This window comes from Silurus meridionalis, chromosome 6 (assembly GCF_014805685.1).
Source record: "Silurus meridionalis isolate SWU-2019-XX chromosome 6, ASM1480568v1, whole genome shotgun sequence".
NCBI classification, from domain to species: Eukaryota; Metazoa; Chordata; class Actinopteri; order Siluriformes; family Siluridae; genus Silurus; species Silurus meridionalis.
The window spans coordinates 10,326,671-10,351,312 of NC_060889.1; the positions used below are offsets into that span (position 1 = coordinate 10,326,671).

The window sequence follows — 24,642 nt, forward strand, 5'->3', positions numbered from 1 at the left end:
AGTGATGATTGTGTTTAGTCCAGGTTGTACAGTTCAGTAACACACATTTGAGTGAGTGTGTGTGTGAGTAAATGAGTGTGTGCGAGTTCTGTTTCAGTTCTGTGTGTTGAGTAGCCTGATGGCTTGTGGAAAGAAACTGTTGCACAGTCTTGTTGTTGCGGCCCGAATGCTTCGGAACCGTTTTCCTGATGGTAGGAGTGTAAAAAGTGTGTGTAAGGGGTGTGTGTGATCGTCCACAATGCTGTGTGCTTTGCGGATGCAGCGTGTAGTGTAAATGTCCATGATAGAGGGGAGAGAGACTCCGATGATCTTCTCAGCTGTCCTCACTATCCTCTGTAGAGTCTTGCGATCCGAGACGGCGATCCGAGACGTGTTAAAAGACTGGAGAGATACATGGGAGCCAAACCATTTAGCGCTTTATAAGTAGTAGTTTGTAGTGGATTTGAAACTTAACAGGAAGCCAGTGCAGGGATGATAAGATTGGGGTTATATGATCATATTTTTTTGACCTTGTAAGAACTCTTGCTGCCGCATTCTGAACTAACTGAAGCTTGTTTATTAATGATGCAGGACATCCACCTAGTAGTGTGTGTGTGTGTGTGTGTGTGTGTGTATATGTATGTATGTGATGTATTTTGAATGTCTGCGACGTAAACAGTTTTTCCCCCAGAGTCTCAAGGGCCGGTGTTTCAGTAAATCTGGTCCCCATTAGAAACTAATGAAATCCCGTAAGCAGCGCGTGTTATGCGGCGCAGCTGAGCCTAGGGGGCAGTAGTGTGCTGAAGTCGTGCTGTTCAAGAAGAAGACTACTTCCAGGAAGTTCGGCTGTTTTCACGTGGACTGCGAGCTTTTATTTTTTAGTATGTACAACAAACTTATGCAGTATTATTTGCAACACGCTGAGTTTCACGTGTTGTCATGTGTTTATCAGTTTTTACCTGGGAGTTGAATATTTTTAAAGATGTTAACCGCATGCTAACGCTAATAGATACATGTGTGATGAGTTCTCATTCAGGGCTGTTGTGTGTGGTTTAACATGTTTAAAGAGACAGATTTTGAAAATAACCCTCTCTTTAAGAGAAAGGCTTTAATTTAATACAAAAATGCAGAAATTACATAATAAACTTGGCGTCATCGATTAGTTTATGTGCACGTTTTTTTTTTTAAATAGACCTTAACTAGTATGTCAAATGTCAACTTTACTATGTTCATCTGTAGGTGTATGTGAAGGGCATTCAGACTCCTTCATTCTTTTTCCACACCAATTTACACTTCATACCCCATATAATAAAATATATAAATCTATATATAATATATAATAAAAAATAAAACCAGATTTGAGATAATCTTAAACATTTATTAAGGCCCATGTGGTAAAAGAGGTGAACAAGAACCCAGTGTTTATTCTGTTTGAGTTTTATGTATTATGGAGACCATGTGTGGAGAAAATCACAAGGTCTTCCATCACTTCCACACTTCACCGATCTGGGCTTTATGGCTCTGAGACCAGGCCGAATTGTCTCCTCAATGCAAACACACAAAAACAAAATTAGAGATTTATCTTAAAATATTTTGTATCACGCACATGTGGGAACATATCAATGCTGATGCAGAGAAATGGGAAGCCCCTGAGCTACATTTCAGATATCATAACAATGGGTCTGAATGCTAATCTCAGTGTAATGCTTCAGTCCTTGCTGAAATATAATGCGGTATCTAATGCAAACTAATGTGGGAAAAAACTAACTTAAAAGCATTTTAGTATCGTGACAAAATGTAGGGGTCTGAATACTTTTGAAATTCACTGTGGTGTGATTTCACAATTTCTTTTTACTCAATTTGTTTTTTTCACCTTTCTGTACCACGGTTTTTTAAAAACACGACAGGGTCCTTCTATGCAACAAACTACGTATAGATATGAAAAATAAAATACTTTGCTGTGCCTCTTATAAAACTTGCCAACGGTTTTTTTCACTAGTTGGATATTTTAATAGGATTTAGGTGCATTGACAGGGAAGGCCATTTTAAAATAGAAAACACTAAAGCCGACAAATAAATAATGCTTACAAAGCTTGGATGTATGTTTGGGTCAACGTCTTATATAGTAAAATTTGTTCCGCAGGTGAAATTGCATAACGTTGAAATAGGGAATGGTAGCCATAATGGTTCAGGATTCTTTTACCTGGAATAAGTCTCCCCAATCCGTTTAGCTTTGACCTCCATGTTTGACTGTGGGTGTGAGGCAGTGTGCTAAACTGTCAAATTTGGACTCATCCGTCCACTCTTTTGTCATTCACGGTCCATTTATTTGGCTTTGACCTAGTTTGTTGCATAAAAACAAAAAGGAACTTGTGTGTTTTTAAAACAACAATAAAAAAGTGTTTCCAAAACTTTTAACAGGAAGTGTACAACCAGATTTTGGTTCATCCTTCATTAAAGACATTGGAAGCATGTTTTTCATATGAAATTAAAGGCATTGTTCTGTTTTGTCCAGGTGCTGAATGTAGCCTTACTGCTTAAATCAGCATGACGGAGGTGTTCAGCAGTAACAGTGAGCTGGTGTTGCAGCGCAGTGTGGACATAAACCTTAGTGATTCAGGCAGCAGGCATGAAGATATACGTGAGCTTTATCAGATCAGCGAGACCTGTGCTTTTATTACCAGCAACAATTACAAAAAGGTGACATTCTTACCTATAGTCTTTTTTTGGTAAAAAAAATTAAAAGCAAAATGGGCTTTGATTGATGCATATTTTGAACCAGTGTTAGATTTTAACTGTAAATCATCATGCTCGGTTCTCTACTTGACCACAGGTAGCTTTGCAGTTTCCTGATGAACTTCTTGTAGATTGCGTTGCAGTCTCTGCGGCGTTGGAGAAGGAAACCAATGCAAAGACGTATATTCTAGGTGACACCACCTACGGCAGGTAAAAGCCGGTCTTATTGTTTCTCATTATTTTTTCCAATGGCTGATACATACAGAATTAACAATGCGCTACATGTTTTATTCCTTAGCTGCTGCGTGGATGAAGTGGCTGCCGAGCACGTCGGAGCTGACTGCATCGTGCACTACGGCCGCTCATGTCTCAGTCCGTCCAGACGTCTGCCCCTTATGTATGTCTTTGGGAAGAGACCCATCAACGTGCAGGAGTGTGCTGCAGCGTTCAGGGAACTTTACCCTGATCAGGAGAGTCATGTCATCATATTGTATGATGTCACCTACTCGCATGCTATAGGTAGGTTAATAAAATCACTCAAGATGTATATTTATTTTTGCTTTTCAATGGAAAGTTAAATGCTACTCAAAGGTGAGCAAATACATTTATTTGGTGTAGAATAAAACACAGAAACACAGAAATTTGTCCTTCGGCCAACAGTAGCCCAATTTCCACTGGTCATCCATCTCCATACCCCCCTTTTCTCTACATCTGCCTCTTTCAAACCAACTACCTGCATGTCTTCCCTCACCACATCCATAAACCTCCTCCTTGGTCTTCCTCTTTTCCTCCTCCCTGGCAGCTCCATCCTCAGCATTCTCTACCGATATACCCCATGTCCCTCCTTTGCACATGTCCAAACCATCTCAATCTCGCCTCCTCACCTTGTCTCCAAAACGTCCTACATGCACTGTCCCTCTAATAAACTCCTTTCTAATCCTGTCCATCCTCTTCACTCCCACTAGCATGTCTAATTAACTTATACATCACAAAAAAAATAGCAGAAAGAATGGGACGTATAGAAAAATAGTAAATTGCATAAAACAAGCCCTAGTACTAAAAGTGTCTCTTACGGTTTCAAATCAAGGCTTGACCAAAGTTGTCTACACCAGGTGCTGACTTGGGCACACGAGACTTACACATGGGTTTCTACATTACCTTATATCTTGTATTTCAGGTTCCTTTGACTGTTAAACACATCTTGTTGGATTGTAATTGTTATTACGACACTGCTAGGAAACGCTTTTATTCAGAAGCGAATGATACATTTTATATAACATGAATGTGTTTTCATTGTTTTTGTCTCAAAGCTGAAATGTTTTATAAAGCAATTTAAATGATATAGATTTGATGATGATCTTGATCATGCCATGTATTTAGGCCTGATGGGAATATGACGATCAAACTTACTTATCAAACAAACACACACCAGTATATTTTACAGATCGTTGTACATCACTGTAAGTGCTGGGGTGCCAATATCCTTTTATTTCAGGTCGGGGGTTTCCCCCAAAACAAGCAACAAAAAGCAAATGTATCTTAAATTGCTTTCTTGCACCAAGCAGTGTATTCTTTCCCAATGTGGTGAGCGCATACAGTGATTAGGAAGCTTAATGTGACTTTTAAGCTAATGTGTATTTTGGTACGGATCAGGAGCCAGACAGGTAAATCAAGGTCGGTGAAAAGAAAACATTCTTGTGGTGAAATAAACCAAAAGTAATTTCGAATGACATAACAAGAAAAACAGTCAGTTTGTCAGACTTTCATTTCTCTGCTGCACTGTACAGTAAAAAGGTCCTTCGTTATTAATTAGTAATTAACATTATTACTATAATTTGTTTAAACAGCTCGCTTTCTGTATTATCTTGATTCATTGACCATATTTTTACCCCTGTGCCTGGTGGAAAAGCTCTATAGGATTTACATTTATTTCATCCTCATGCTAAGAGACGAGGCATGCTAGCACTAATTCTGAAAGACTTGCTGAATGCTACATGCGCACACACACACACCACTGCTTATCCCTGTATCCAGAACTGTTCAGTGTCTCATTGTGCTCGAGTGAAACGATTTTCATGTGGTGATTTGTTTGGAATTTTTAATGTTTTTGTCAGTTCAGCTTGTTGATCCATCATGCAAGTCAACTGCTTTCATTGCTGTATATGTTTAATATGTTCGTTTCTCAACAGATGATTTGCAGAGGCTTTTGGGTGACACCTACCCCAACGTGGTGTTCTCTGTTCTAAGAGCTGATCATTCACATGGTCATGCCTGTGAACCTTTCAAAGTGAGAACTAACTCAGACTGTCAGGACGACACGTTTGTTCATAAATTCGGCCGTCGGTTTGATCTTAAACCGGGAAAAACTATGGAGGATTACAAGATGTTCTACATCGGCCATGAAGGTTTACTCTCACCAACTTCATGATGACGTGGAACCGCTGCTCCTTCTGCTCGTTCAACCCTGACACGTCAACAGGCCGAGCGGAATCCATCAACATCAACAAAGCTCTGATGAAGCGATACTACGCCATTGAGCGCGCCAAGGATGCCAGCGTGGTGGGAATCCTGGTGGGCACACTTGGCGTCGCCAATTACTTGAACATCATCGAGCAGCTTAAAGAAAGCATTCGTAAGGTTGGCAAGAAGAGCTATATGTTTGCCATGGGCAAGATCAATGTACCAAAGTTGGCAAACTTCCTGGAGATTGACGTGTATGTGTTAGTCGCTTGTCCAGAGAACTCGTTGCTGGATTCTGGCGAGTTCTACAGGCCGGTGGTGACACCGTTTGAAATGGAAACAGCCTGCAACAAGCATCGCGAGTGGAGCGGAGAATACATCACAGATTTTCAAGACCTCTTGCCTGGTATGTGTTTTCAGTTTCTTTTATTCAGTTTTGCAATAAAACCAGAATTTAGTGTTTCTCTTATTACCTGTGAGAATGACTGCTGGAAATGTTGTACGATTTTTATTGCAAGCCAGTATGCGATGTGCTTTTTGTACATATTTGGTTAGTTAACTATTTATCCACAGCTCAGTATGTTTGTTGAGAAATTTTGTTGAAGCAATTTCAGAGCCAGTATATCTTTTGATCTTTTTTTTGTGCTTGTATACCAGTCGTATACAGGACACTTCAAAGGTCACTTTGTGCTGCTTGCTTTGCTATAAATTAATAGGCAATTGTATCAGCTCTTCATGTGTCCATGCCTTCTACAGGTCCTGGAGAACGAAGCATCTGCGAATGATTTATACTTTTTACTTTAAGAGCATGCCAGTATCCAAAATGTATGTTCTTAGCTTTTCAGCCTGTTTGGATGGACAGAAGCTTAGTTCTAAACTTGGAATAGAAGCCAGTGATCTGGCAGTGACATGCACCAACCCAATAACTAAATCTAAAGCAAGCAATAGACTAGTTTTTCATTTGATTTATTCATTTATATGTCAGTCTATTGTTTTACTGCCTTATCATTTGATTGATATATATATATATATATATATATATATATATATATATATATATATATATATATATACAAAAGTATTTTTATTAGCATTATTATTAACAATGTATAAAACGTAAGGGTATGTGTTGCTTAGCTGCTGCTTTGGGAAACAAATGAAATGGTTATTTTGGCATATCTTGCAGATGATAGAATGTATTTGTTTGTTTGTTAGAACATTAGAAAAGGTAAAACACTGCCATATTTGATTTTGTGCAGCTTAACCAGAAACTATATCTGTATTTGTGTATATTAATTCAATTCATTTTTATTTGTATAGTGCTTTTAACAATGAAAATTGTCTCAAAGCAGCTTTACACAGATAATGTGGTGATAAAAAAATGAAAATGTTCTTTATAAGTAAGTTTGGTGCCGGTGGCGACTGTGGCAAGAAAAAACTCCCAGAGATGGCATAAAGAAGAAACTTTGAGAGGAACCAGACTCAAGAGAGAACCCATCCTCATCTGGGTTGCACCGAATGTCCTTTTATTGCAGATATACGATGTTGTGGGGTACAGTGATGATGATCAGAAGCAAACTGTAGTCCTGAGTCAATGTAGCAGACTGTTGACATTAACTACAGTCCAATCCATCCTTTAAAGCTCCCGTTCTTACTCCGGGATTTTAATGAAACCACCCAAAGCGTTGATGAGAAGCCATCCCCAGCTGCAGGGAGTGGCCTCCAAACAAAGAGAACACTATCTATTAATGATTTCTGGTTAAAAGTGCCTGTGTGTTTCAACCTCTTTTTTAGTGCTATTTTCCATTAAAGTTGCACTAAGTGTTAAGTGTTGTACTAAGCTGGCTTAGATGCTCGCCTCAGCAGATCAATATAAGATCACCTTTGTTAATCCCTGATCAGTCTCACTCATTTAGTTACTATTGTTGATGTGCATCATGCCCGAATAGCTTTTTATTGCACATTGTTTAATAACTCATTATCAAATGTCTAACAGGAGGAAGCAGTCATGTGGATTTTACCGAGTCAGATCACTCCACTAATGATGACACAACAGATGTGTCGCTGATTACTGGAGCACTGCGCTCTTCCTGTTTACGATCCTCCCCTGAGCCAACAGATGGTTCATCATCCTCGTCTTCAGTTGTGGTCAGGAATCAGACTCTAACCATGGCCAACACCAATGCTGCCGGTAAAGAGCTATTTTAACTGCAGAGATACTTTCATACTTTACCACTTCCACTTGTTTCACAGTTTTCGATTTTGTATTCTTGTTTTTTTTTTTCTTTTCACTTTAGTGTAGAAACATTATAAGCATTAAGCAGTGATGACGAAATGAATCCACCCTTCCTCATAAGCACGATGAAATGTGTCCGATCAGGGTGATCCATTAAACCTCATTGTTTTACAGCAAACGTATAAATACTAAACGTTACGTCGACCAATTTTGAAAATGTTGGCAATTCTCATAGTATCTTTGGTCTTGTATCATCCTATAATGATGAACTGAATAAAACCCGACAGACATCCAGATTCTGAGAGTCTGGACCGGTGATCTTGATTCGTAACAAATCCGACAGTCAGCATTACGGATGCTTTAAACATGAAGTCGGGATTTTCATTTTTTATACACGCCACTCCAGGGTGCGAAGTCGTCAATATTAAACATGAAATCTTTTTTTTTTCCTAGTTGTAGATTGGAATAACTTTACACATCCAATCCCACATTCTTTTTTTTTAAGCATATTAGATGTTGTTTTGTTTTTGTAAGTCTGATTCACATCTTGTAGTAAAGGGAATAATGCTGTTCTTTTTTTCATCCACACATTTATCTATTAATCTATTCTTTATTATAAATGATTGCATTCTCTGTTCACAGCATCTTTTCTCTCAGGCCGGAGCTGGCAGGGGTTGGAGCGCAAGCTGGGGGAAGCGCCAGTAGTTAAAGCTGTGGAAGGAAAACGCGGTATCGCTATTGCTTATGAGGAGGAGGGTACGGAGAGAAAAGACAGTGCTTGCCCTGACCATAAAAATCTAAACTACAGAAAACAGTCTGGAGTCTAGAAGGAAACAAAGAATCATCACTGCTGTGCCAAATTTGATGTAAAGCCTGTGAGAGATGTTTTATGTGCTCACTGGATGCGAGCGTAATATTCCATGTTTGTGCTTATGTGACCGTCAGAATTAATTTCCACATAGACAAAAAAGTAATTTTAAAACCTCTAAAATATTCCAGAAAGGACCTGATTATATACAGTAAGCCAGAAGGGAAAATGCTGGTGAGAAGGTTGTATTGCTTCTTAAGTGATGTGGCCGAATCACAATCATTTGTTCGAGAGGAAACAAATTAAGAACAAAGCGGAAAAACCCCAAACTAAATCCATTGTTTGGAGGTTGTAATTGAAATGAATAAATGAAACATTACATTAAAGACAATGTTAAAAGTTGAGGATATTATATATTCCTGTCTCAGTTCTCTGCAGTGCCATTTTCAAGCTTCATGACTTTACAGCTTGTAACCATATGGGTTTGCGCTTTTTTTCACCAGTCGGGTTACGGTTGAGGGTTATGCTTCCTGTGAGACATGAAGCGACCACATTTCTTCAAAAAGTTAATGGCTTTATTATGCTTCCATGTACAGACAGATTTCCATGATTGGTTAATGTTGCTCTAATCAGAAGGAAATGAGGCTTTCCCTCCTGCACACAGAGAAGAGCCAATAACGTATCTTTGGATTCTTCACCATGCATGGTTATGGCACTGATAGGGTTTGCACTGGATGAGACAGTGGAGTCAAGAGACAAATACACAATATCCAAAGCAGTTGAACATCATTATACTACAATGCTGTCGGATTCTGTACTCTAATTGGTCCTAAGTTTTTAATTAATTCTCCATAGCGGCACCTCTGCCAGTCATTTTTAATCCAAACGAAAGGTTTACAGTAAATTAATTATAGGTGGTTCTCGATTATGCAAGGTTTTAAAAAGTGATTTATTTGCAAATGAATGGCAAAACCTTTGTAAACAGGTCATTTCCAACAGCTTAAATATGTTCAGAAAATGAAGCATGTAGACAGACACTGGCCCATTCTAAAACTGGGCTTTAGCATTAAACTGGGTCTTTAAGTGGCACTTTAAATATTCCAATAATCTTTAGCGTTGAGATTTAGTTATTTTGTTAGTCAGACCTGCGTCCATCTACTATTTAATCTTCATGTTTTACAACAAACGATGATGGGAAGATGCCACTCTTTCCGTTGCACTCGCCCTCAAGCCACTCGTCGTTCACTGAAATGGAAAATAAACACCATCGTGAGCGCTTCATTTGTTGATCTTTAAATTATTAATTATAGCCAGTCTCAATTTCTTACCTTTAGACAGGATAGTGATGATGTCACCTTGAGCAAATTCCAGATCTTCAGGTGTGGATGCCTTGTAAGGGTAGAGAGCCACCACTTTCTCCTGAGATACACTATTATCCTAAAACATGGAGTGATTACCAAAAACACAGGTACAATAAATGGCAAAAGTTTTCAGACACCTGTTATGAGTACTGTATGTGCTTTTTGAGCATCGCTTTCCACATTTAGTCCCAATTTGCTTTTTATAAAGTCCTTCCACTCTTCTGGGAAGATGTTCCACTAGATTTTGTAGTGTGTTTGTGGACGTCTGTGTTTGTCAGCCACAAGGGTGTTAGTAAAGTCAGGTACTGATGTAGGTGAGATGAGGAGGCCTGGGGTGCAGTCAGAGTTCATATCAATCCCAAAGGTGTCCCAGTAGGGTTGAGATCCGAACTTTATATCAGGCTATTTAAGATCTTCCTCTCCAAACCATGTAAACCATATCTTCATGTGGTTTGCTTTATGCATTGCCATTCTGGAACTGGTTTGGGTTTCCGAATTCAAGTGAATGCAAAACCTTATTATACCACATCAAAATACATCCTATATAATTGTGTGCCTCGGGCTCTGTGGTAACAGTTTGGAGAAGAACCACATATAGCAGGAAAGGTCACGGGTCCCACTACTTATATATATATTATATACAGTGAAGAAAATAAGTATTTGAACACCCTGCTATTTTTGCACGTTCTCCCACTTAGAAATCATGGAGGGGTCTGAAATTGTCATCGTAGGTGCATGTCTACTGGGAGAGACAATCTAAAAAAAAAAATCCAGAAATCACAATGTATGATTTTTTAACTATTTTAGCTGCAAATAAGTATTTGAACACCTGAGAAAGTCAATGTTAATATTTGGTACAGTAGCCTTTGTTTACAAACGTTTCCTGTAGTTTTTCACCAGGTTTGCACACACTGCAGGAGGGATTTTGGCCCACTCCTCCACACAGATCTTCTCTAGATCAGTCAGGTTTCTGGCCTGTCACTGAGAAACACGGTGTTTGAGCTCCCTCCAAAGATTCTCTATTGGGTTTAGGTCTGGAGACTGGCTAGGCCACGCCAGAACCTTGATATTTACATTTACGGCATTTATCAGACGTGCTTTAAATCTCTAGTAATGAATAAATCTACACTGGTACGCAAGATTACAAACTTAATATAAATATAACTCGAATTCTACAAACTTGGAAAGTGCTAGTTTAGGTATTTAAGGAAGAGGTAGGTCTTCAGTCATCGCTTGAAGATAATCAGGGACTCTGCTGTACGGACATCTAGGGGAAGTTCATTCCACCACCTCGGTGCCAGAACAGAGAAGAGCCTTGAAGTGTACTTGCCTCTCATTCTGAGAGAAGGTGGTACCAGTCGAGCAGTGCTGGAGGATCTCAGACAGCGTGGTGCAGTGCGAGATGTGATGAGGTCACTGAGGTAAGATGGTGCTGGTCCATTTTTGGCCTTGTAGGCAAGCATCAGTGTTTTGAATCTGATACGTGCAGCTACTGGAAGCCTGTGAAGGGAGCGCAGCAGTGATATGCTTCTTACAGAGCCACTCCTTGGTTATTCTGGCTGTGTGCTTCGGGTCATTGTCATGTTGGAAGACCCAGCCTCGACCCATCTTCAATGCTCTAACTGAGGGAAGGGGGTTGTTCCCCAAAATCTCGCAATACATGGCCCCGGTCATCCTCACCTTAATACAGTGCAGTCGCCCTGTCCCATGTGCAGAAAAACACCCCAAAAGCATGATGCTACCACCCCCATGCTTCACAATAGGGATGGTGTTCTTGGGATGGTACTCATCATTCTTCTTCCTCCAAACATGTTTAGTCGAATTATGACCCAAAAGTTCTATTTTGGTCTCATCTGACCACATGACTTTCTCCCATGACTATTCTGGATCATCCAAATGGTCATTGGCAAACTTAAGACGTGCCTGGACATGTGCTGGTTTAAGCAGGGGAACCTTCCGTGCCATGCATGATTTCAAACCATGACGTCTTAGTGTATTACCAACAGTAACCTTGGAAACGGTGGTCCCAGCTCTTTTCAGGTCATTGACCAGCTCCTCCCGTGTAGTTCTGGGCTGATTTCTCACCCACGAGGTGAGATCTTGCATTGAGCCCCAGTCCGAGGGAGATTGACAGTCATGTTTAGCTTCTTCCATTTTCTAATGATTGCTCCAACAGTGGACCTTTTTTCACCAAGCTGCTTGGCAATTTCCCTGTAGCCCTTTCCAGCCTTGTGGAGGTGTACAATTTTGTCTCTAGTGTCTTTGAACAGCTCTTTGGTCTTGGCCATGTTAGTAGCTGGATTCTTACTGATTATATGGAGTGGACAGGTGTCTTTATGCAGCTAACGACATCAAACAGGTGCATCTAATTTAGGATAATAAATGTAGTGGAGGTGGACATTTTAAAGGCAGACTAACAGGTCTTTGAGGGTCAGAATTCTAGCGGATAGACAGGTGTTCAAATACTTATTTGCAGCTGTATATAGTTCTTCTCCAATCTGCTCACCACTGTATATAATGCCTTTGAGGTAAAATGAGGTAAAAAAAAATAATTTTGAGAACAAAGTGAGCTCTATGAAGGTCTAGTGGTTAGGATGCGGCACTCTCACCACCTGTTTTTAGCAGTATTAATACTAAATAATACAGGTACATAAATAATACTGTATATAATTGTTATGCAGCGTAATGAGCGGAGGCAAAGCCAGAGCACAGTTCGCTTTGGTTTAACGAAAACACAGAGTTTAACACAAAACACACACACACACACACACACACACTCACACACACGGCAGTCCATAGAATCCCGACAAACAAGAGAGATATCCGTGGTATGCCCTGGAGGGGCGAGGTCCACGGGCAAACGTACGGGAGGAAAAAGGTAATCCGGGGTGCGCTTTGGAAAGAAAGCGCAGCCGTGGAGAGCGCGTGGAGTCCGGAAAGGCAGAAACGCATAGGAATACGTGTGACAGGATAAACACGGGAAAACACAGACAAACATGCACCAAACACCTTCACATACCAACAATAACTGACAAGGAGTGTGGCTGAATGAGGGGTTTATATAGGAGCTGGGGATGAGTGAATAATGAGCCCCAGGTGTGCATTGTTGAAACCGGGGGCTTCAGGGAAAATGGAGGTTTTGACAGCCACCGAAGGGGACGTGGCAGGTGGATTTCTGACAATAATACAGTAAAAAGTATAAATAAAAAACATTGCAAAAGTAACAAAAAAAAAATGCTCCACGTGGGTCGGGGTAAAAAAAAGGTCGATAAGCGGGCATTTGGTCGTTCAGCGGGCGCAAATTTTGGTCGAAAAACTGTTCGCTAAGCGAAAAGGTCGATGTCTGAGCCGGTCGATAAGCGGGGTACCACTGTATATGTATATTTGGCTGTAAAAATTGAAAACGGCACGAAATTTTATTAACGTGCTATCAATTCAGTGTGCATTTCTGTTTCACCATTTTTATAAAAAATTTAAATACATAATTAAATAACTAAATAAAAAAGAGGATAAATTTAAACCTTTGGCAAAAAATAAAATTATCCACGACGTCCTTTCTTTACTTAGATCTAAAATAAATAAATAAACTCCAGATAAAAATATTTTTAATCAGTAAACTTTTGTTTTATTTATGCGCCAAGTCTCAAACACCAAAATCCGCCATGATTCACACCATTAACCCTCTGGGTGGCGTTTTGTGGGTTTTTCCCTCATAATGGCGACACAAACTTAAATTACTGCCTTTATTGATCGCACAGATAAAAACAATACATCATTCAAATCTGTAAAATGTCTATAATTTTCTATATATAAGCTTCCTGACTTGACTTGAAGAGGTGCATTTTCTCCGGTATCACCTCATTAACTGTCCGTGTGGAAACATAGCAAAGGCTCTAAATGATGTCCACACGTCTCTGCACTGATATAGCCTTTATATTTAATCACTGTACATATGCTTACATACATATCACATGCTGTAAATATGATACATGTTAAACACCTCCAAGCTGCCAGTTTTGGGCACCTGAGCAAGCCCTTAACTCACTACTGCTCATTTAGTAAATGAGATCATTAAGAGTCGCTCGGGATAAACACTTCCAACAGGAAGTGGCTATATCTCGCTATCTTTGTCTCTCTATTTTCTCTATCTAATTGTCTCTGTGTCTCTTTTAGTAAATGTCTCTGTCTCACTGTATATGTCTCTCTCTTGCTGTCTCTCTATTTGTTTCTCACTCTTTCTAAAGCTGTGTCTGTGTCTCTTTGTCTTTGTCTCTGTCTTTCCTGCTTATTTACATGTCTAACAAAGTTTTGAGTTTTGAAGTAATGCCATTAGCGATCTATGATGAAAGACTTCCCTGGTTCGATTCTTACCTCTAGTTTCATATTGAACATTATAAGAAGTTTTTAAAAACAGAACAATGAAAGATCATTAAAATTGGTTGCTGGTAAATCATGGTATATCAGTGGTGCAGGTGTTGGAGATGTGGTTCTTGTACCTGAGTCACTTCTCATAGACTTCGAGTTACTGAGAGAATGTACAGGAAGAAGAAGTTTTGACCCTCTACCATCATGATCTAAAAGAAAACACTGGTCTCCTAACTATAGAAAAGCCAAGAGTCCAATAAGCAAAGGCTTGTTTGCCTCTCCTGTGTTGGTGTAATGGTCAGTGAAGTGGTCGCTGCTATCTGACTTACCCGGTTCGATTCCTACCCCTTAGCTTTCCTTTAAATTGTTTAAAAAGTTTTTAAAAAAGAACCAAAAAAGGTCCTAAAAATCAGGTTCTTGCAGGAGATCCTGTGGCTCAATTGGAAGAGCTTTGCCTCTGGGTTGAGAGGTTGCCGGTTCAAACCCCGGCCAGGGCTCAAAGTTAAGAGTGTGGAAGGTGTCAGAAATGGCTGCGTGGAAGGTTGGCTGTGGATTCGGATTCGGAGGGTGTATCCTAAAGCAGGGGGGCAATATCCGGGCATCTGCCCCCCCAATGTCTGAGACACTGAAAACAGGTGGTTATGAAGCAAAAACGTCCAAAAAAGTATGGACTTAGTTTTGCATATAGGGAAAAATTCTGCCAAAAACCTATCACCCTCACTTTTTCTGAGGCTGTGAAGCAGCAGGTCTTCCCAACCTTTGTTCACAGTCAACCACTCCATTGCCCACCACACACTACTTCCCACACAGCTTACCCAGTGTGGGGACAAGCCAGATTCGAACCAGCAACCTCTGAGCTCAGAGGCAAGGCTTTTATCACAAAGCCATCAAGTCCCACAACAAACCTTCTTTTTTTGGGGGGTTTATCCTTCGTTTCATGCTTCAAAGCAAGAAATTCAGACCAGACAGAAACACAGAGAGCAGGATTCGAACCCTGAACCCCACCAACAGCGAAATACCAGTCTTAACCCACTGAACCATCGGGAAGGACCGGCTGCGACGATTGTTTAGAGCAAGTTTATCTTTTCTTTCAAACCATCAACACAATAATATAATGCTAAAGACAGACATAGGAAGCAAACCCATATCATATGAAGATGTAGGAATCAGGAATTTATCCTACCTCATGACTAGCAGACAGAAAGCCAGGTTTGAACCCTGACCACCAACATTAGCAAAGTACCGACCTTAACCCACTAAGCCATTAGAAATAAAAAGAAAGGGAAGCTTGATTAGAGCAGGTCTATCACGCTTTTCAAACCATCAACACAAGAATTTAACGCTAAATAAAGATGTAGGAAGCGAATACAGATGTAAGTAGCACAAGTTGAACCTACATTGTAACTAGCAGGAAGAAAGCAGGATTCGAACCATGATTCCCACCACCAGCGAGATACCAACGTTAACCCATTGAACCATTGGTAAGGACAGGCTAGGAAGCTTGTTTAGAGCAGGTCTATCTTTCTTTTCAACCCATTAAAAACAAAAATATATCGCTAAAGTAAGATGTAGGAAGTGAATCCTGATCGTGACTGGCAGGCAGAAAGCAGGATTCGAACCCTGAACCCCACCAAAAGCAAGAAACCTGATTTAACCCACTGAACCATCAGAGAAGACAGGCTGGGAAGGTTGTTTAGAGCAGGTCTATCTACCTTTAAACCATCAACACAAGAATATAAAGCTAAAGAAAGATTTAGGAAGCAGAAACATAACCTACATCGCAACTAGCAGGAAGAAAGCAGGATTCAAACCCTGATCCTCACCATCAGCGAGGTACCAGCCTTAACCCACTCAACCATGGAATAGATCAGACTGGGAAGCATGTTTAGATGAGGCACAAGCCTTAAACCACTGAGCGACCACTGCTGAAAAGCATGTGTGCTTTTTGGAGGGTTCATACTTTGTTTCATGAAATCAAGAAATTAATCCAACACAGAATTGAAATGTTTTCAGAGTGGACAAGAAGTTTTATTTACCAACACAGCAACCAGGAATTAAACTCTCAAACTCATCCTTGTGGGGATACTGACATTAGCCTACTAGGCTATCACATCCATCCATCCATCCATCCATCCATCCATCTATCCATCTATCTATCTATCTATCTATCTATCTATCTATCTATCTATCTATCTATCTATCTATCTATCTATCTATCTTATATGAGGTGAGGTCCAGTTAACAGCTAAAACAGGTGGAAGTAATAACTACTTTTTACTTAAGTACATGTCAGAGCCAAGACTTCTTTACTTTCACTTGAGTAAAAAAGTATAATCAGTACTTCCACTTTTACCCGAGTATTTTAAAACTTGAGTATCTGTACTTCTACTTAAGTAAAGGTAGTAGAAGTACAGAGGTATACTTTTGTCACCTCTGATGTTGAGTTTGGTTTACACATTTTTTGCAGTCAAATGTATGAAGTTAATATAATTTCACAAGAAGAATTACCTTACTTTAAAATAAAGCCTTGCTTTCCAAAAAAGATAACTCAAATACAAATATAAAATAATAAAAATGAGGTGTTAATATTGTGGGAACTGATGGTTAGGATGTTTATTTCAAGAGAATTTAAATTGTCATACCCTAGTGGCTGAACACCACAATGTGAGGCGATTGTTGCTCATGTAGCCCCACACCACCTCCATCTCCGTCTCGTTAACTGTTGCTTTCTCAGTAGATCCAGGCTTAAAATAACTGGCGGGTGATATTGATATTGACAAATTATTATACTTAAAGCAATGTTACTGTCATGCTCTTTTCGGCTCATATATTGAATTTTAACTGGTTTGAAAGGTTTGTAATATAAATGTTAGAATCAGTAGAGGTTATATTATTTGTCCGAGAGATCTATATGATTGTAGGTACCTCAGAGTGAGTGTAGAAGCAGGCTGCTTGAGTTTAGTGCTGATGATCTTGAGGACGGTATCATATGGCTGTCCTGGTGCAATGCAGACTGATATGGTAAACAGGAAGTGTACTTTCACAATGCATTTTGAGGAATCAACTGCAGCTTTAGTCTAGGGTGAAGTAGATAATACAGAACAAAGCTAATTGTCAGATCAATTATAACAGATATATTGAAAAGTTAATATACAATGTTTGACTGCTGTATTTGTGTGTGTGTTTGTGTGGGGTGGGAGGACTGTGTGGATGTGGTATATAGTACCTCCGTCGTGATGGTCTTCTGACCAGCTTTACCCAAAGGTTTACTGGGTGCCTCTCTTCTGGGTGGGGCGGGTATGTCTTCATTGCTGCTGGATGGTGCAACCTGCAAAGAAGGGTCTCTTATTGCTTTTTTAGACTTTAAAATAAAGAAATAGCTGCAAAGTGAGTATGCAATTCGGATCAATAAAACGTGGTAAATGTGTTGACTTCGGATATATTTAATAAAATAAATCAGTAAACGATTACTGGCACTGGCAATTTTCTTCTTATAACTAAACATGCTTCATCAGTATTTTTTATTCCTGGGTAATGTTTCTTAAGACAATTGTAAATTTTTTAATGTGACATTAATAAACATTTTTTATACATTTTAAAAAATAGAGGACTTTACCTGCACCATTTTTGTGGCCACTGTAATATCCAAAGGCTCCAGGAAATTATATGGAACCAACCCTCTCTGGAAATGAGAACGTAATCAGATGTGAGTAATGAATACATTATGCCTACACATTTAGTAAAAAATATATATTTTAAGAAAGCAAGAAAAACTTTAGATTGTACAGTAATTGGTTGGTAGACAATGGTCTGTGGTATAACATTGTGCTGTTTACACATTGTATAATACACCCACCAGGTATAACATTATGACCGGTACAGTGAATTACCATGGCACCTGTTAGTAGTGGAATATACTGTATTAGGTAGCTAGTGAACATTTTGTTCTCAAAGCTGAAGTGTAAGAAGTGGAAAAATAGGCGTAAGGATTTGAGCAAAGGGGATAAGGGCAAATTGTGATGGCTAGACGACTGGGTCAGAGCATCTCCAAAATTGCAGCTCTTGTGGGGTGTTTCCTGGTCTGCAGTGGTCAGAATCTATCAAAGGTGCTCCAAGGAAGGAACAGTGGTGAACCAGCGACAGGGTCATGCGCAGCCACTGTTCATTGATGCACGTGGTGAGAGAAGTCTTACCCGTGTGGTCTGATACAACAGATGAACTGTAGATTAAATTGCTAAAAAAGTTAATGCTGTTGATGCTTGATGGATCAGTACTGTTTTAGCAGCAAAAGGGGGACCAACACATTATTAGGCAGGTGGTTATAATGTTATGCCTGGTGGATGTATAATGTATATGAAAAGCAGATTCAATTCTTTATTTCCTGAATTATAAATATTAATAGAATCTTTCACCCAAATACATGATTAAAAGATGTACAATACATCTTTTGCTGATTTAAGAGTAAAAAAGAAGGTCTCAATAGAAATAAGGACCATTCAGTGAATCTGGAATTAATTGTATGTAACCTATGGCTGTCATTTTAAAAAAAGACATATAATACTTTATACTGTAAAGTGTCCTCATCTAGAGCAAACTTTTAATACAAATATTTTCAACAGCGTGATGCTTCTAATTTTCTGTGAGATTGATAAAAGGGTGTCTAGAATTCTTCAAACAATATTTCATGCATTTCTGGAAGACTTTAAACTACACACAACGCACCCTTTCGTTGAAAATAACAGACGCCCAGTTGTCAGTCCCTCTCTGTAGCACGAAGACGATGTTGCCTGGTAAAACAGCCAGTTCTTCTGTGGTCTCGGGAATGAACTCGTACAGAACAGTGTGTGGTTCACCTTCAAGAGCTCTGTAGTTCACAGGTTCAAAAACTATAAATAACACTCCAAATGTCTGAGGTTGGCCTACATTGGGAATAGAGTGCATGCATTAGGTTTACCTCATTACTTCCGGTGCCTTGGGTGTAGACGGCACATTTTCAACCTATCCAACATAAATAGAAAAATATTTTATATGAATTTGATTTGGATTAAGAATGAATGGGCTGAAACCCCTGCTTCTGTTGCCATACACAGAAAGTGGAGGCGGCAATAAGCACAGGCTTACTAAAACTGAACAAGTGAAGAATGGAAGCCTGGTTGGATGGATCTTGAGTTCTTCAGAAGGACACAGATGGGAGGATCAGAATCTGGTGCTATCAGCATGAATTCATGCATCCAACATGCCTTGTGTCCATAGTCCAGGCTGTAATGCCTTTGGGAATGATTTCTAGGGCCTACAAAATGCCACTCAGTCAAAACAGTCATTGCCACATGGTTTTACATATTTGCATGTGTAGTATCTCTTCCTGGCCACAATCGATCTATTTTCTAATGGCTACTGGTAGCATAATACACCATGCTACAAATCAAAAGTCTCAGACTGGTTTCATGTTAATGACATTTACTTCAATGTTGTTTAATGGCCTCTCCAGTTATCGGATTTTAAACCATTAAAGCATTTTTAAGAGGAGGTAGAACAGGAGATTCGCTGAACAATCTGCAGGAATTGTGTATCGTATTGTATGGAAAATAACTTTTATGTTTTATATATCTTGTGGAACTCATGCCACGAAGAATTAAGGCTGTTTTGAAAGCAAACAGAAAGCCCTACCTAGTATTATTATAGTGTACAAAGTAGTCTGTGAGTGTATTTCTAGTTATGTTTGTCATGTTTGCTTCATTTTTTGAGAACAGTGGTGTCTGTAATGAGAGAGAAGAAAATGCTGACTCACTTGAGGCTGTAGAGGAGCAAAACCAGAGAAAGTATCAGCAGCAACCACAGAGGATATAACCTGTGTGGACAAAGCATCCATACATTTCACATTAGTTCTATCTACCAACATTATTTTAGCATCACTGCTTATATCATTCTCTGCTATGGTGATGGCCGGGTACCTTGGCTTTTCCAAGGTAGTCCTTTTTCTCCAGCTCTGCCACATAGTGCTTATTGGGTTTGAACATTAGCTCCGGTCGAATCACCACCAGGGGAAAGAGCTTCTGCTTCTGCATGCATGGATAGGCAAGAACGCAGTTACTTATAAATACATATTCCTCTAAACCACACACTATTGCACAGTATCACATTTAGTAAGTCAACTTAAGCAATTAAAAATGGTACACTGGTACGCTAGATTACAAACTTAAATTAAATTACTTACTAATTTCCTCTTCCCTTTAACTGACCGATCATGAAAACTAAACTATAAACATTTAAATGTGTTGTGTGACAGCAGTTAGGTGACGTCTTCATGTTTCTGCACTAACATTAAAGTCAAAAAGCAAATATTAGGATTCACATCATGAATGAGCGGACTTTGCTTTACGAATTCTGGCACCTGAAGCAACATCCATCAACATCATCATCCAACTTCAATTGTCCTTGTGTTTTCAGACTAATCTTGCTAGCTGGCTAAGCTAGCAAAACAGTATCAAGTAGGTATAAGATTATAGACTTTTTTGAAAAGAAAAAAAACATAAATAATACTCCGAATGCCATTTTCTATTAATGCATATTTGTTATAGCACTGCTGTGTCTCATTGGCAAAATGAGAAAAGTGGATTTTGTAAAATATCTCATAAAAAATTAGATGCATAGCTGTTTCACTTGTGATCTAAACTAACGAGGTAATATAAGTGTTGAAATCATAATCTATTTTCACAGGTTCTGTAAAATATAACAAAAGAAATTAAAACAGAAACTTTCCAACATGTGCTTGGACATGCTGTATTTGTCTTTTTTTTTCTAGCTGTTATTTAAAATATCATAGACAGTTATTATTATATATCAGTGTCAGGATGTTTCAAAAACATTTATTGTTATTTCTTGTTCATTAGTATTAAGCAATATCTTTTTATTTTATTGTCCAACTATACAATGGATTAAAAAAAAGCCTATTCATTTCACATTTGTGAGTGTATTATAACATGGATGGTGTTATAAAAACTGACCAGAATAGACTCCAGAGCCTTGTCGATGTGGCTTAATTTGGATTCTGTACGGAGATTAAGAGCAGAAAGCAGGTTTTCCTGAGCATTCTCCCATTTCCCCATCTGTGCGTAGACAAGTCCAATATTGTGCAGCACCTAAATGTGCAGAAGCAATAAAACACTTTTAGCTAATACTTAGAAATCACAAGATAATGATGAAAGAGAAACAAGTTAATTTGCTTACACATCTAAGCAAAGCTTTTTTCATATAGTTATGAAATAGATATTATATACGGTATAAACTGGTATCACAAATATTCCTCCTCTCTTTTTCTCTTTCTTTCTCTATCTCTGTATTCCTTTGAAGTGTATCAAGATCATCACTTACATTTCAGGTGATTTTATCTAAAGCAGCTCATAAGAGAAATAGAACCTCGTTATATCACATAGCCATAAATTGAAGGGTTTTAAACACACAACCTGCAGCACTGTGCACAATAATAATATATACACCAATCTTCCTTCTATTTTAGCTTCCCACCTCATAAATCAGTTTATTATATCACAATAAATATACATTTACATATTGTTCCTTACATACATCTGCACTATTTTATTTATGTGTATATATATATATATATATACACCTTACCATACATTCTCTCTCTCTCTCTCTCTCTCTCTCTCTCTCTCTCTCTCTCTCTCTATATATATATATATATATATATATATATATATATATGTAAACATATTACATGCTGTACATATACAACATATTTATATGCACTTGTCTGCACAATTGTTACTTTTTGCACCTCTGGTAGATGCATCTATCAATCAATCTATCTATCAATCTATCAATCTATCAATCTATCTATCTATCTATCTATCTATCTATCTATCTATCTATCTATCTATCTATCCATCCATCCATCCATCATCATCATCATCATCATCATCATCATCATCATCTATCCATCCATCCATCATCATCATCATCATCATCTATCTATCTATCTATCTATTTGAAATATGTCTATTTTGGAGTAAAAGCAATTTTTGTCTTCAACTATTTTCCATATCTAAAATATCTGCAAGTGTCTAATAAAACTATTAACACACCTCACAAGCATAAAGTTTATACATCAGTCCGAGAGGTTTGTAGTCTATCAGTTGATTCCCTCTGAGTTCCTTAAAAGCTTGCTGGAAATCCATGAGTGACTCTTCAAACCTTAAAAGATATAAAGATATTTAGAGTATACTTTCTTCTTAGTGTAGTGAAAGTAAGCAGGCCTAGCTTAAAAAAAAAGAAGAAGAAGGAAGGGGTTTACAACATTCGTTTTCCTGACACTGCAATGTTGTAGGCATTATGCAACTTTCCTCTGTAATTACAGTAAAGATACAGTGTGTCACTTTTATTTAGTTGTTGATTAATGATTAGAAGTTTTACCTTTCTTTTTTGAAAAATGTAATCCCCCGCTGAAAAAAAGCAACGGCCAGATGTTGGTCTTTGCCGATGCTCGCGTCGAATGCCTTCAAAACAGAGAAGTTTCCACATAACAGACTGAAACAACTCTTACTTCCTTTTTTTCATGTCGATGTTTTATAACTAAACACAAAATTTGATAATGAACTAACACAATATACTATAGAACTCACTAAGACTTAACATTTTCACTCATCCCCATATCCATTAACATACTCATTGACAGAAGTCTCTTTACCTTCTCAGCAGCATCCAGCTCATTCTTGTTTAAATAAAGGCATCCGATGTTAAAGTTGATTTTCGATGTCTTCTCCTCGATTTCCAGCAATATCCTGAGAGCAGAGACTATGTCTTTTGTCTCAACACAAACCATAGCTTCATCCCACTGACGCAGAGTGCTCACGTAGGACATGTTTCCTCAGCTGCAGCTAAAACCTTACTAAAAACCACTCTTCCCTTTTTTATTCATCTGATGAAAACATGAACTGAACTCAGGACAACCCCCAGTCTCTTAGAGAGGAAGTGTACAGTTATAGAACAAGCTGTTAATTAGGTTGGGTTTTTTTTGTTCTGTAAGTAAACATTTTTACTTTCTCAGTTTTATAGTCATGAACAAACGGCTACAAAAACAATATACAATCATCAGTAGTGTAAAAAGCAGTATCTAGTGTCTAGATTTATATATAATATACATATTCTGTATATATGTGTATAGTATAGATTCAAAGAAAACATATGTACAGTATCTCACAAAACTGAGTACACCCCCACATTTCAGCAACCATTTTAATATACCTTCCCAATGGACAATACTATAGAAATATAACTTGGATATATTTGAGAGTAGACAATGTGCAGCTTGTATAGCAGTATAGATCTACTGTCCTCTGAAAATAACTCAACATACAACCATTAACATGTTAAATCTGTGTCCAAAGTGTCAATATTTTGTGCGAGCACCACTGTTATCCAGCACTGCTTTAATCCCCCTGGGCATATAAATCACCAGAGCTGCACAGGTTGTTGCTGGGATCCTCTTTATGGCATCACAGAGCTGCTGGATGTTAGAAACATGGTGCTTCTTCACCTCCTGCTTTAGGATGCTCCACAGATGCTCAATAGGTTTCAGGTCTGAAGACATACTTGGCCAATCAATCACCTCTCTTCAACAACAAGCCAGTTGTCATCTTGGCGGCATATTTGTGGTCGTTTTTATGTTGGGAAAACTGCTGTTTGTCCCAGTTTCTGAAGTTAGGACATCATGCTCTGCTTTAGAATGTAACAGATCTTGTTTTAATGCATGTTTCCCTCAATGAACCACAGATCCCCAGTACCAGCAGAACTCATGCAGCCCCAGACCATGATGCAACCACCACCATGCTTGACTGTAGGCAAGACACAGTTTTTTTGGTATTCCTCACCAGGGCGTAGCCACACATTCTGAACACCATCTGAGCCAAACAAGTTTATCTTAATCTCATCAGAACACAGGACATGGTTCCAAGAATTCATGCTCTTGGACAGGTTGTCCTCAGCAAACCGTTTGTGGGGCTTTCATGTGAGGCAGCTTAAGAAAAGTCTTCCTTCTCAGAAGACAGCCATGCAAACCGACTTCTTGTAGTGTAAGGTGTATGGTCTGAGCACTGACAAGTGGACCTTCCTCTTCTGCAACCTCTAAAGCAATGCTGCAGCACTCATGCGTCTGTTTTTTAAAAGAGAGCGACAATCCTAATTCTCAAATCCTCTGTAAGTCTTTGCCATGAGGTGCCATGTTGAACTTCCAGTGGTCAGTAGGAGAGAATTGTACTAAAAGCACCAAATTTTAACTGCTTTAATACAAGATACACAAATTGTTATGGTCCTTTCAAGCAGACAAAAACATCAACATGATGAATAGGAAATTAGGCAACAAATGTACAGCTGTTATCACTCAGGGTGTACTCACTTCTGTTGCCAGCTATTTTAATATTAATGGTTGTATGTTGAGTATGTTCAGAGAACAGTAAATCTATACTGCTATACAAGCTGCACATTAACTACTCTAAAGTATATCCAAGTTTATTGTCTATAGTATTGTCCCTTGAGAAGATATACTAAAGTGGTTGCTGAAATGTGAGTTGTTTAATGTATATGAGAAATAATCCAATTCCACTTAACTGGTCCAAAAAAATATGATTTCATTACTGGACACTATTTGCCACTGGCAGAGTAATAGAAATAGTCACCCA

General features: G+C 38.7%; 2 protein-coding genes across 2 annotated transcripts; one reads left to right on the forward strand and one right to left on the reverse strand.

Annotated features, from left to right (window-relative positions):
• Positions 1–725: 725 nt before the first annotated feature.
• dph2 (diphthamide biosynthesis 2) lies at positions 726–8,621 on the forward strand. Its single transcript, XM_046852207.1, is given in 8 exon segments — positions 726–860; positions 2,495–2,679; positions 2,813–2,925; positions 3,014–3,234; positions 4,905–5,120; positions 5,123–5,581; positions 7,172–7,366; positions 8,054–8,621. Coding segments are annotated over 7 exon segments (1,542 nt in total). The 5' UTR covers positions 726–860; positions 2,495–2,526; the 3' UTR covers positions 8,239–8,621.
• A 523-nt stretch (positions 8,622–9,144) lies between these two features.
• On the reverse strand, positions 9,145–22,868 carry ncf2 (neutrophil cytosolic factor 2). The gene is made up of 14 exons (XM_046852208.1): positions 22,653–22,868; positions 22,379–22,461; positions 22,051–22,159; positions 20,950–21,084; positions 19,897–20,004; positions 19,734–19,793; positions 18,900–18,943; positions 18,668–18,809; positions 17,562–17,627; positions 17,172–17,273; positions 16,871–17,022; positions 16,588–16,699; positions 9,548–9,656; positions 9,145–9,464 (listed from the first exon to the last, which is right to left on the reverse strand). Exons 1-14 carry the CDS (start codon positions 22,824–22,826, stop codon positions 9,382–9,384), a joined length of 1,479 nt encoding a protein of 492 aa, XP_046708164.1. The 5' UTR covers positions 22,827–22,868; the 3' UTR covers positions 9,145–9,381.
• Positions 22,869–24,642: the final 1,774 nt, after the last annotated feature.